Here is a 13,876-nt window from a genome sequence, read left to right as displayed (position 1 = left end):
AGTGCTGGTGCCAGTGCCTGTAAAGAAAAACCCCTGCCTCCCACACCACTCTTTGAGCCATGCATTTACTGTTCTAATCTGCTTATCCCTGTAACAATTGGTGTGGGGCTCAGGTAACAATCCAGAGATTATTACCTTTGACGTTCAGCTTTTTCATTTGAACCCCAACACCTCCATCTCTTTCAGCAGAACCTCATTCCTAGTACTACCTAGGTCATTGGTTCCTACATGGTCCACAACAACTGGAACCTCCCCTTTCCATTCCATGTTCTGCCTCTGATCTGCCCCAGGGAGGGGGCAGTGTGTGATGTCCCTGTGGGATGCAGTATTTTCAGTGTGTGACCCCGAGCTGCTTCAGGATGGGGACAGTGTGTGATGTCCCTGTGGGGTGCAGTATTTTCAGTGTCTGACCCCGAGCTGCCCCAGGGAGGGGGCACTGAGTGATGTCCCTGTGGGGTGCAGTATTTTCAGTGCCTGACCCTGAGCTGCCCTTATTCCTCTTGCTCTAGGGGGCAGTCACGCTCCTCTTAGTTGGAGTTAATAGGAGGGACCGCATCATCTACTGGATACCGGCGGTATTTCAACGCACATCACGTCCGGCTCCCTCCCAGAGAAATCCAAAATCAACCTGCAGATTCAATTCATTTTATTATCAATTGTTAACAACATTTAGCTCCATTTGATGCAGCTTTCAGTATTTGAAGAATCCCTTTAAAGAGTTAAGTATGCAAACACAAATTAGAATTATTTTTATCTGACCCTTTTCCCGTTGATTAATTGGTCAAATATCCAGAATATTAAACTCCAGTCCAGTTAGAGGGGGAAATCACTATCAGCAGAAAGAAACCCCAACTGTCAGAATGGACACAATTCAGTCTGGGGTAACAGCAGAATCCAAACCCTGCAGTCACTTGTGAACTCGCTGATGTCTTACCAGGTTGGATGACCGAGCGTATCCCTTCCCACACACGGAGCAGGTGAACGGCCTTTCCCCAGTGTGAACTCGCTGGTGTATCAGCAGCTGGGATGACTCAGTGAATCCCTTCCCACACTCAGAGCAGGTGAACGGCTTCTCCCTAGTGTGAACTCGCTGGTGTGTCAGCAGATGGGATGACCGAGCGAATCCCTCCCCACACACGGAGCAGGTGACCGGCCTTTTCCCAGAGTGAACTCGCTGGTGAGTTAGAAGGTTGGATGAACAAGTGAATTCCTCCCCACATTCAGAGCAGGTGAACAGCCTGTTCCCAGTGTGAACTCGCTGGTGAGTTAGAAGGTTGGAATAACAAGTGAATCCCTCCCCACACACGGTGCAAGTGTACGGCCTCTCCCCGGTGTGAATTCGCTGGTGTCCCATCAGGTGGCTTGACTGAGTGAATCGATCCCCACACACTGAGCAGATGAACAGCCTCTTCGCAGTGTGACTGCGCCGATGTTTTTCCAGCTCTGACGGATAATTAAATCTCTTCCCACAGTCCCCACATTCCCACGGTTTCTCCATGATGCGGGTGTCCATGTGTCTCTGCAGGTTGGATGATCAGTTGAAGCCTCGTCCACACACAACACGTGTACAGTTTCTCCCTGCTGTGAATGGTGTGATGTTTTTTCAGGCTGTGTAACTGGTTAAAGCTCTTTCAACAGGCAGTGCACTGGAACACTCTCACTCAGGTGTGTGTGTGTCTCGGTGCTTTTCCAGTCACAGTGATGTTTGAAATCTTTTCCCACAGACAGAACAGGCAAACATTTCTCCTTCCACAGTCAAAGGCCGATGACATTCAGGTCCGGAGGAATCGTGTTATTCTGTCAGATCTTGACGTGCTGTTTGGTTTGATTTTCCCATCTGCAAATCCTGCCCTTCTTATACCCTGCAAAAGGAGTTTACAAAAATCATTACTGCAAGTACCAGACACAAATTCAGAACAGACAATTCCAGATTCTATGGAACATTCTTTCCTCTCTCGTTCCTCCAAAGCTGTAAATTCCTGTCCCATACACTCTCTGTCCTCCCTGTCCTGAAATTCAAACACATCGCACGTCTGAAAACAACATGTCCTCCACTCCCAGTTTTCACCATCTACTTTGTCTAGGTTCAGTTCTACACTCACTGGTTCCCCTAACTTCCCCTGAAGGTACGGACTCTGGCTGGGTTTAGTTCTACACTCACTGGTTCCCCTCTCCTCCCCTGAAGGTGCTGACCCTGGGGACCCTGTCGCCCCACCCACACTTTGCTCCTCTGCAAAGATGGCCATACATGCACTCTACGCCTCGATGAATCGTGATGGTGACGCACAAACCTGCAGCTTTCCTTTTGTTAATAATAATTTTTATTTATATAGCAGCTTTAACATAGTACAACGTCCCAAGGCGCTTCACAACAGTGTCACAAGACCAGTTCGCCTAACATCTGTCGCAGGACATTTGGAAAAGCATAATTCAGTCAAGCAGAGTCAGCATGGTTTTGCTCCTGCTACGGCTCCAGTTTCCGGATACACTCTTATGTTTATAGATTCTGTCCCTTCCTGTCACGCTTTGGTTTTCGTTTCCCTCAATGCTACCCTGCTCTATTGCCTTCACCTTGTCCTTTAAGCTTTTAGGTTTCTGCTCACCTGAACCCTGCCCCGCCGTGCCCTGCCCCTGCCCCCACCCCCTCCCCCCGACTGATTAGTTAAAGCTCTCTCTGCAGCCCCAGTTATTCGGTTCGCCAGGACCCTAGCCCCAGTACATTCCAAGTGGAGTCTGTCCCGAATATAATGTGGGAAAATGTGAGGTTGTCAACTTTGGCAGAAAAAATAAAAAAGCAAATTATTATTTAAATGGAGAAAAATTGCAAAGTGCTGCAGTGCAGAGGGACCTGGGGGTACTTGTGCATGAAACACAAAAAGTTAGTATGCAGGTACAGCAAGTAATCAGGAAGGCAAATGGAATGTTGGCCTTTATTGCAAGGGGGTTGAAGTATAAAAGCAGAGAAGTCCTGCTACAACTGTACAGGGTATTGGTGAGGTCACACCTAGAGTATTGCATACAGTTTTAACCTCTGTATTTAAGGAAGGATATACTTGCATTGGAGGCAGTTCAGAGCAGGTTCACTAGGTTGATTGAGGGGGTTGATTATGAAGATAGGTTGAGTAGGTTGGGCCTATATTCATTGGAATTCAGAAGAATGAGAGGCGGTCTTATTGAAACATAAAAGATAATGAGGGGGCTCGACAAGGTAGATGCAATGAGGATATTTCCACTCATAGGGGGAAACTAGAACTAGGGGATGTAGTTTCAGAATAAGGGGTCACCCATTTAAAACTGAGATGAGAGGAATTTATTCTCTCAGGTGGTTGTAAATCTGTGGAATTCTCTGTCCCAGAGAGCTGTGGCGGCTGGGCCATTAAATATACTTAAGGTGAAAATAGACAGACTTTTGAGCATTAAGGGAATAAAGGATTATGGGGAGCGGACAGGGAAGTGGAGGTGAGGCCATGATCAGACCAGCCACGTTCTTACTAAATGGCAGAGCAGGCTCGAGGGGCCAAATGGCGTGCTCCTATTTCTTATGTTCTCATCACACAGTACCAGATCTAAGATAGCCTGCTCCCTGGTTGGTTCCGCAAAGTACTGTTCAAGGAAATTATCCCAGATACACACTATGAATTCTTCCTCAAGGCTACCTTGGCCAATTTGATTTGTTCAATCAATATGAAGATTAAAATTGCCCATGATTATTCCTGTTCCTTTTTTACAAGACTCCATTATTTCTTAATTTATACTCCATCCAATAGTGTAGCTACTGTTAGGGGGCCTATAGACTACGCCCACCAGTGAGTGTAGTATTTATTCTGTATCTGTTAGTCTCTGGTTAGCGAGTGTGGCTTTTCCTTTATACCTGTAAGTTTATGGTCTGGAAGAGAGGTTTTCACTCTGTACCTGTCAATTACTGGTAAGCGAGTGTGGGTTTCATTCTGTATCTTTCATTCTCTGGTATACAAGTGTGAATTTTACTCTGTATATAACAGTTTTTGGTGTGTGTGTGTGGATTTCACTCTACTTGTCAGTCTCTGGTATGTTAGTTTGCGATTCCTCTATTCCAGTCAGTTTCTATTATGTGAATGCGAGCTGTATTCTGTACCCATCGGTTTCTGAAATGTGAGTGCATTTTACTCTGTTCATGTCTGTTTCTACTCTGTGATTGTGGGTTTTCCTCCGGCACTGTCAATTTTTGGTATTTGAGTGTTGATTTTCTTTGAGAGTGCGGTTTTACTCTTTATTTGTCAGTGTTTGATATGTGAGTGTGGGTTGTGATCTGTATCCGTCAGTTACTGGTGTGTGTGTGTGTGGCTTTCACTCTCTACCTTTCAGTCTCTGGTATGTGTGGATTGTATCTGTAAATTTCAATCTCTGGTAGGCGAGTGTGGGTTTTACTCTCGGTCAGTTTCAGGTAATGTGGGCTTTTGTCTGTATCTGTCTGTTTCTGGTATTTGAGTGGGGCTTCATTCTGCAACTTTCAGTTTCTCTGATGTGAATGTGGGTTTTAGCGCTGTACCTGTCAGTTTCAGGAATGGGAGTGTGGGGTTTTACACTGTACCTGTCAGTTTGTGTTACATGAGTAAGTGTTCAATCAGTGCAATAACTCCCAGTTTCTGGTAAGGGAGTGCATATTTAAGTCTGTATCTATCACTCTCGAGGATGTGTGTGTGAGTTTTATTCTTTATCTGTCAGTCTCTGAGATTTGAGTGTGGTTTTTTTCTATCTCAGTTTCTGGTATATGTATTTGGGTATTATCTGTATGTATCAATCTCGGTAACATGATTGTGTATTTTTGTCTATCTTTCACTCTCTGGGATGTGAGTGCAGGTTTTATTCTTGATCTGTCACTCACTTTTTTGTGTGTGTGGATTTTACTCTACAGTGGTCATTCTCTGGGATGAGAGTGTGATCTTCACTCTATCTATTAGTCTTTGGTGTGAGTTTGGGGTTTACTCTGTATCCATCAGTCTATGGTATCTGAGTGTGGGTATTATTCTGTGAATGTCAGTCTATGGTATGTGTATGTGGGTTTTCCTCCTGTCAGTTTCTGTTATGTGAATGTGTGTTTTATTCAAGTGTGTGAATGTGGATTTCACTCTGTACCTGTCAGTCTCTTGTGTGTGAGTGTGGCACTTTTTAGCTGTACCTGTCTGTTTCTGTTATGAGTGGGGTTATATTCTATATGTCACAGTTTCTGTTATGACATTCTACCTGTCTGTCACTGGTATGTTAATGTGTGTATGTTTTCTGTACCCGTCAGTTGCTATTATATGAATGTTGATTTCATTCTGTGCCTTTAAGTGTCTGGTACAGCTGTGGTATTGTGGGTTTGACATTGAATCAGTCAGTCACTTTCAGGTGAGTGTTGATTTTGCTCTGTCACTCTCTGATATGTGTTTTATTCTGTATCTGTCCGTCTCTGAGAAGTGAGTGTGGGTTTCATTCTGTATCTATCGGTTTCTGATATTTGAGTAAGGGTTTTAATCAGTACCTGTAAGATTGTTACAGGAGTGTGGTTTTTAGTCTGTATTTGTCAGTCTCTGGAATGTGAGTGTGGGTATTACTCTGTATCTATCGGTCTCTGGAATGTGAGTGTGGGTATTACTCTGTATCTTTCAGTCTCTGGAATGTGAGTGTGGGTATTACTCTGTATCTATCAGTCTCTGGAATGTGAGTGTGGGTATTACTCTATCTATCAGTCTCTGGAATGCAAAAGTGTTTTTTTTCTGTACCTGTCAGTTTCTGGTGCGTGACTGTGGAGTTCACTCTCCAACTATCTGTCTCTGGTATGTGAGTGTGAGTATTTGTCTGTAGCTGTAGGGTTTCACTGTCAGTCAGGTACTGGAAATGATTGAATGACAGATTGTGATTTTTTTTCAATGTGTCTGAGTGTATGAATCATTGTTTCTCTCAGTCTCTGGTACTGTTTGAGAGTGAGGGATTGATTATGTATCTGTTAGACTGGTGATGTGAGAGAGTGTGGGATTGATTATGTATCTGTTAGACTGGTGGTGTGTGAGAGTGTGGGATTGATTATGTATCTGTTAGACTGGTGGTGTGTGAGAGTGTGGGATTGATTATGTAATTGACAGTCTCTTTACTGAGCTATTCTTGCTCTGTGTGAGTGTTGGATTTGGTTCCGTCTCACCTGCTGTAGGCGGATGATAGTTTGTGATTATCGATGACTGTCTCAGGAGGAGGTTTGATTCAGTCCATTACCTCAGTTTCTCTGCTCTTGTATGTTAGCTGTTGGGTTTGAGAGTCATTGTACAGACACGAGTGTGAATTGACACTGTCAGTGTCTATCTGTTCGTGTGTGTGAGTAAGGGAGTGAAATTGGATCTGCCTTTCAATGAGATATGATTGGACTTTGAAACAACACATTATTGTACTGCTCCAAGTGACTGTGGGATTCAAAATATAATTCTGGGAATTTGGATCACTGTGGGACTGACAGCTTCTGCTGCCTGTGACAATATGATTGAGGTCAGTTCTGTGTCTCTGCGCTCTGAGTGATAATGTACTTACTGTGTGTGAGAAGGAGCTGCCTGCACTGTTCCTTGTGTTCCGGGTTGAGGAAAGATCAAATTTATTCTGGCTTGGTGAAGTATTTTGCTCTGAGAATAATAATAGGAAAACACTTAGTTATGATATGGACAGCCAATGGAGAGATTATAAAAATAAAGTTATAATTCATGTGTTTGTGTTTAATAAAGTAAAGAATCTGGAGAGAGGAATCTGCGATACAAACAGTGTCCTTGTCTGATCTCACTGCAGTACAGCAGCACTCAGGTGTATAGGACGGTTCTATGGTAAGTTATCAGCATCCAGACACAACCCAAACCCAGCACTGGTCCATGAATGGGACCACCCGATTGGCACAGTTCAGGTTGATCTCTCCCGCTTCCATGGGACTACCTGTAAAATTCTGAATTGCTTCCTGGAATATAACCACAGGTACCTGTACAACAATTGTTCTCAGTCTATTGAAACAGAGTTAATGGCCTGTGTCATTAACAGAATGTCACAGTTACCAGATGCTGATGTATCTGAGGGGGTGACAATGTATCGCTCGATCACCAGCAACATGGTTCTGAAGAATTCAATGCACCAAAACAAAATTACCCATTTTTGAAATGTCTCCAATTACATTCCTCTTCTGGTGCCTGCAATAGATGCACTTTGTGACACTCCTCACATCCTCATTCTCAGGCTGTGTTTCCACTATTCAATGTCCAAGAACAACAGACACGGTGAGATTGGAACTGAATCAGGAACATTCACTACTGATTTGGGGAAAGAAAGCAGCACTGATTTGAAAGAGCGAGGTGATTTACTTTCTCTGTTACCTTACACCGTACACACACAGCCCGAGAATGGGCTCCCCCTTCCCCCATCACTCCATGCTCCAAAACTAGTTCCTACTCCACTCTGCCTCTTACAGACAGCCCCCGACTGCCGCTGAACTTATCCCGACTCAAAGCCCATCTGCGGACACAGTCCCAATGTGATGAGCTGCTGTAAGGTGGCTGCTGTTTGCTCCCTTGCTCGGGCCTGGGATATCTCCGCTCCCTGATGTGTTCAACGATCATCAGCCCGGCACAGAGGAAACGGCAGCCGCTGACAGAGCTGGAGGAGGGGAGCTCGCATGGGCCCTTCCTGTCAGTTTAAACACTGTGTGCGGAGGGGAGGAGCAGCATGTATTTAGCGCATGCTCATACCATCTTTTTGTCACAAATTAAATTAGCAAAAATGGGATTGTTTCACAAGTAGCTTTTATCACTAATTAAATGTGCTACATTAAAAAAAACGATTGTGTGAGCCTGACACTGGAGAAAGGGTGCCTAAACTGTTCTACTCGTTCCATCAGTCGCTGGTGTGTGTGTGTTTCCCGGTCAGTTTCCAATAGGCGAGTGTGGGTTTTACTTGCATATTATTGCTCAGATACGTGGGTGTGGGTTTCATACTGTACCTATCAGTTCCTGCTCTGTGCATGTGGGATTTATTCTGTACCTGTCAAGTTTTGATGTGAGTGTAGGTTTTATTCTGTATCTGTCAGTTTCTGGTATCTAAGCGAATCTTTATCATGTACCTGTCAGTTTCTGTTATGTGAGTGTGTCCTTTAACCTATATCATCAGCTTCTGGTATGTGAGTGGATATTGACCAGTATGTCAGTTTTTCGGATCGGAGTGTGCATTTTATTCTGTACCAATCAGATTCCGGTATGAGAGTATGGGGTTGAATCGGTACCCGTCAGTTTCTGATATGTGACTGTGGTTTTAATCTGTACCAGTCACTTTCTGGTATCTAAGTGTGGATTGCATTCTATACCTGTCAGTTTCTGGAATCTGGGTGTTGATTGTATTCTGTACCTGTCAGTTCCTGTTGTGTGAGTGTAGCAATTAATATGTACCTGTCAGTTTCTGGGATGTGATTGTGGGTTTTTTTCTGTACCGTCAGTTTGTAGTAGATGTGTGGGGTGTCAGTTTCTGGTATCTGAGTGTGGATTTTTACCTTTATATGTCAGTTTGTGCAATGTGAATGTGGGATTCATTATAGATCTCTCATTCTTGGGTAAGCGAGTGTGTGTTTCCTCTGTACATGTTAGTTTCTGGTATGAGAGTGTGGGATTTATTCTGTACCTGTTATTTTCTGGTATGAGAGAGTGGGTTTTATCCTATATTTGTGAAATTTACAGATCAGAGATGACCCCAACAGACAATAGTTTTGCACATTATATTGGACGAATGCGATTCAGAAATATTTGGAGTAGAGACGAGCTATTAGTACATTACATAAACCATATCTGTCAGTGATGCAGTGAGTGTCGGATTCATTCTGTATCTGTCAGTCTGTGGTACAGTGAGTGAGTGAGGGATTCACTCTGTATCTGTCATAAATGCAAGTGTTTGTTGTTGCTGTAGAAATGAAGATTTTCAGTTATTCACGTGGTTAACATTTACGCAGAAGAAAATGTCAGAAGCAGCCTCTTGGATAACAGTCGGGAAAGTGCTGTTACTGGTGGGATCACGATTTGCTTGATGCAAACTTGGCTAATAACCCTAGAGGTGATGGAAAAGAAAGCAACATTTTGGGACGTTTGAGTGAGATTATAAAATATAATCAGCGTTAGGAGCGCCGATCAGTGAGCTGGTGCACAAGAAGCATTGAGCTCCTGTTTACTGCCCAATGCTATTTCCAAAACAATGGGGAAGAACAGTCCCTGGATCTGGGAACTTGAGGAGGCCTTTCAGCACATGGAACCTGTTAGAGAAACAGAACTCCCTCCCTAACAGCACTGTGGGAGTACCATCATCACATGGACGGCAGCCGTTGATGAAGGTGGCTCACCACCATCTTCTCCAGGGCAATTAGTGATGGACAATAAATGCTGGCCTTACCAGCGACACCCACATCCAGTGAACAAATTTAAAAAAGGCTGTGTGTGAGGAGGAGCTGGTTGCACTGTTCCTTATGTCTCAGGTGGTGGAAACTTCACATTTGTTCCGGTTCCTTCAATTCCTTGCCTGTAGGAGGAGAAGGTATCTCTGATCATTCAAGAATAAGAGAGGTAGAAAAGACTAAAGTGATGAATGTAATCGTTCAATTAGTAATCATTTTGAACATTCACAAAGGGAAGCCAGCGATACAAACAGTGTCAGTGTCTGACTCCACTGCAGCACTCAGCTTCTACACACCAAGTGTGTTGGGCAGATTTACAGCAATTTACTGACATCCAGACACAACCCAACCCCTGCCCTGCTTCAGGAATGGGACGACCCGATGGAGCACGGACTTTTACACAGCTCAGATTGCTGCTCCCCTCTCCCAGGGCACTAACCGTTCAACCAAAAACAAAGAGCCGCTGTTTAAAACGTGTCCTTTACATTTCTCACCCGGTGCCTGCAATAGATGCTCCTTGTATAAATCCTCAGTGTCCGGCTCTGCTTCCACCGCTCACTGTCCAATGATCATCATCATAGGCAGTCCCTCGGAATCGAGAAAGACTTGCTTCCACTCCTGAAGTGAGTTCTTTGGTTTCTGAACAGTCCAATACGAGAGCCAGAGTCCCTATCACAGATGGGGCAGATAGTCGTTGAGGGAAGTGGGGTGGGGGGGCGAGACCGGTTTGTCGCACGCTCTTTCCGCTGCTTGCGTGTGATTTCTGAATGCTCTCGGCGATGAGAGTCGAGGTGCTCAGCGCCCACCTGGATGCACTTCCTTCACTTAGGGCGGTCTTGGGCCAGGGCCTCCCAGGTGTCAGTGGGGATGGCGTACTTTATCAGGGAGGCTTTGAGGGTGTCCTTGTAATGTTTCCGCTGCCCACCTTTGGTTCGTTTGGGGTGAAGGAGTTCCGAGTAGAGCACTTGCTTTGGGAGTCTCGGACAACAAACACGATGAGACTGGAACTAAAGCAGGAACGTTCACTACTGGTTTGGAGGGAGAAAGCAGCAATGATTGTAAACAGCAGATCCTTCCCATTCTGTCTCCCTTACCCGGGACACACGCTGTCCACACACAGCCCGAGAATAGCCTCTCCCTTCCCCCACTCACTCCACGCACTGAGACCAGTTCTTGCTCCACTCCGCCTGTTACACACAGCCTCCGACTCTCCCTGAACTTCCCCCGGACTCAGTGCTGATCTCTGAGCCCATCTGCGGACACGCTCCCAAAGCGATGTGCTGCTGTAAGGAGGCTGCTGCTCGCTGCCTTACCCCGGGGCCGTGGTGTCTCCATTCCCGGCTGTTTAAACCATCTTCTTCCGCTCACTGAGTGAATGACGATCACAGGCAGAGCTGGGGGAGGGGAGGGCGCATGTGCTCTTCTCACTGGAAATCGACACAGGGGGCGGGGCTTATCCACGCATGCGCAGTCTATAATCAGCAAAGTGAACTTTCCCAATTCATTTTAATCAGAGTATGAGCAAAGGAACTGGGCCTGGGGGAAAAGGACAGAGAATGTTTAAATTCCCTTTGAGATGCTCAATTTGGGATCATTCCGTGCACATTATTTTTCTATTCATGAGCCTGTCCTCACAAAGCAATCCTGCAGAAACATCAGAGGGACGGGGGAAGTAGGAGTGTTTGCTGGGACTGTGCAGGAGTTAATATGACAGAAACTGTCCCAGTTTAGTTTAATCAGAGTGAAACACTGGGTCATACCAAACGGCCCTTAGCTGTAAGATTACAGAGAGTACAACAGGCAAGTGAGGGTTAAATGTGGGACGTTGTTTCTCTCACTCTCTGACACTGTCCCGCAGTGTGGGATTAATAATGTGTCTGTCTGTGGTACAATATCAGTGAGAGACTTTAACTTCTGTCCCTCCAATGGGGACTTTCAGGATAAAAGTAGACTTCACAGGTCAGTCTTGAACTGATACTGTGCATGTTTCTGTGTCTCACCGTCCTGCCTCGATCTCGATCTCTCTTCTCTTTCTCTCTCTCTCTCTCTCTCAATCTCGTACTGTTTGTGAAGGCGGGATACTGTTATTTCACGTGATGTGGACACACTTGTGAGTACAACACTGACACATAGAAACATAGAAAATAGGTGCAGGAGTAGGCCATTCGGCCCTTCAAGCCTGCACCGCCATTCAATGAGTTCATGACTGAACATGCAATTTCAGTACCCCATTCCTGCTTTCTCGCCATACCCCTTGATCCCCCTGGTAATAAGGACTACATCTAACTCCTTTTTGAATATATTTAGTGAATTGGCCTCAACAACTTTCTGTGGTAGAGAATTCCACAGGTTCACCACTCTCTGGGTGAAGAAGTTTCTCCTCATCTCGGTCCTAAATGGCTTACCCCTTATCCTCAGACTGTGACCCCTGGCTCTAGACTTCCACAACATTGGGAACATTCTTCCTGCATCTAACCTGTCTAAACCCGTCAGAATTTTAAACGTTTCTATGAGATCCCTTCTCATTCTTCTGAACTCCAGTGAATACAAGCCCAGTTGATCCAGTCTTTCTTGATATGTCAGACACTGTTTCTCTCTCTGGTGCTATACATGACAATGTGGCACTGTTACTGAGTGTAATATGGAGACACTGATGCCAAGTGTAAGACTGATAATGTGTGTGTCTCTCTCCCCCCACTGGTGTTATACATGAATGTGTGATACTAGTATTGACCCTAATATGCAGACACAGTTCGGGTGTTTAAGGCTGATACTATGCCTGTCTCTCTGCCGCTCACTCTGATAGCTATCTCTGGATGATGAGGATGGGATGGATAGATCACTGTTAAATGTCCCTCAGTTTAGGAGGAGAGAGAGAGAGAGAGACAGACAAAGAAAGGCTGTTGGGGCGGTGAACACAATTTATATTTGCATATATGAAGGGGAAATAATGTTTGACAAATTTGCTAGAATTCTTTGAGGATGTAACGAGAAGGGTGGATTAAGGGGAACCAGTGGATGTGATGTATTTGGACTTCCAGAAGGCATTTAACAAGGTGCCACATAAAACATTACTGCACAAGATAAAAGTTCACGGGGTTGGGGTAATATATTAGCATGGATAGAGGCTCAGCTAACTAACAGAAAACAGAGAGTTGGGATAAATGGTTCATGCTCTGGTTGGCAATCAGTAACCAGTGGCATGCTGCAGGGATCAGTGCTGGGACCCCAACTATTTATAATCTATATTAACTTGGAAGAAAGGACCAAGTGTAATGTAGCCAAGTTTGCTGATGATACAAAGATGGGAGGGAAAAGCAATGTGTGAGGAGGACACAAAAAATCTGCAAAAGGACATAGACAGGAAACGTGAGTGGACAAAAATTTGGCAGATGGAGTATAATGTTGGAAATTGTGAAGTCATGCACTTTGGAGGAAAAAAAGCAAGTTATTTTATAAATGGAGAAAAATTGCAAAGTGCTGCAGTACAGCAGGACCTGGGGGTACTTGTGCATGAAACACAAAAGGTTAGTATGCAGGTACAGCAAGTAATCAGGAAGGCCAATGGAATCTTGGCCTTTATTGCAAAGGGGAAGTCTTGCTACAGTTATACAGGGTATTGGTGAGGCCACACCTGGAATACTGCGTACAGTTTTGGTTTCCTTATTTATGAAAGGATATACTTGCTTTGGAGGCTGCTCAGAGAAGGTACACGAGGTTGATTCCGGAGATGAGGTGGTTGACTTATGAGGAAAGGATGAGTAAGTTGAGCCTCGACTCATTGGAATTCGGAAGATTGAGAGGTGATCGTATCGAAACGTATAAGATTATGAGGGGGCTTGACAAGATGGATGCAGAGAGGATGTTTCCACTGATAGGAGAGACTAGAACTCGGGGGCATAATCTTAGAATAAGGGGCCACCCATTTAAAACTGAGATGAGGAGACATTTCTTTTCTCAGATGGTTGTAAATCTGTGGAATTTGCTGCCTCAGAGAGCTGTGAAAGTTGGGACATTGAATAAATTTAAAACAGAGATACACAGTTTCTTAACCGAGAAGGGAATAGGGGATTATGGCGAGCAGGCAGTGAAGTGGACTTGAGTCCATGATCAGATCAGCCATGATCGTATTAAATGGCAGAGCAGGCTCGAGGGGCCGTATGGCCATACTTTTGCTCCTATTTCTTATGTTCTTATGTAAATTTGAGGTCATCCAAAACTTGGCACGCCATGTCCTAACTTGCACCCCATGTCCTAACTTGCACCAAGTCCTGATCACCCATCACTCCTGTGCTCGCTGACCTACATTGGCTCCCAGTTATGCAACGCCTCGATTTCAAAATTCTCATCATTGTTTTCAAATCCCTCCATGGCCTTGCCCCTCCCTATCTCTGTAATCTCTTTCAGCCTCACAATGCCACGTGATGTCTGTGTTCCTCAAAATTAGCCCTCTTGAGCATT

General features: G+C 44.9%; 1 protein-coding gene across 12 annotated transcripts in view; it reads right to left on the bottom strand.

Moving 5' to 3' along the window:
- LOC139253807 (zinc finger protein 239-like) overlaps nt 1-13,876 on the bottom strand; it is a 35,232-nt gene that overhangs the window by 19,934 nt on the left and 1,422 nt on the right. For 2 of the 12 annotated variants that reach the window (XM_070873569.1, XM_070873573.1), the window contains exons 2-3: nt 6,541-6,629; nt 935-1,862 (exon numbers count right to left, since the gene is read on the bottom strand). In XM_070873569.1, coding sequence (XP_070729670.1) covers nt 935-1,513 — 579 coding nt within the window. In that variant the 5' untranslated portion in view covers nt 1,514-1,862; nt 6,541-6,629. Of the gene's footprint in view, nt 1-631; nt 1,863-6,540; nt 6,630-7,137; nt 7,299-8,961; nt 9,098-9,414; nt 9,541-9,900; nt 10,404-10,567; nt 10,824-13,876 lie in introns of those variants that run through there. The other 10 variants (XM_070873562.1, XM_070873563.1, XM_070873564.1 and 7 more) reach the window with 10 other exon arrangements.

This window comes from Pristiophorus japonicus, unplaced genomic scaffold (assembly GCF_044704955.1).
Source record: "Pristiophorus japonicus isolate sPriJap1 unplaced genomic scaffold, sPriJap1.hap1 HAP1_SCAFFOLD_512, whole genome shotgun sequence".
NCBI classification, from domain to species: Eukaryota; Metazoa; Chordata; class Chondrichthyes; family Pristiophoridae; genus Pristiophorus; species Pristiophorus japonicus.
Note: the sequence above shows the minus strand (reverse complement) of the source record. Positions and strands in the feature narration are given on the sequence as shown.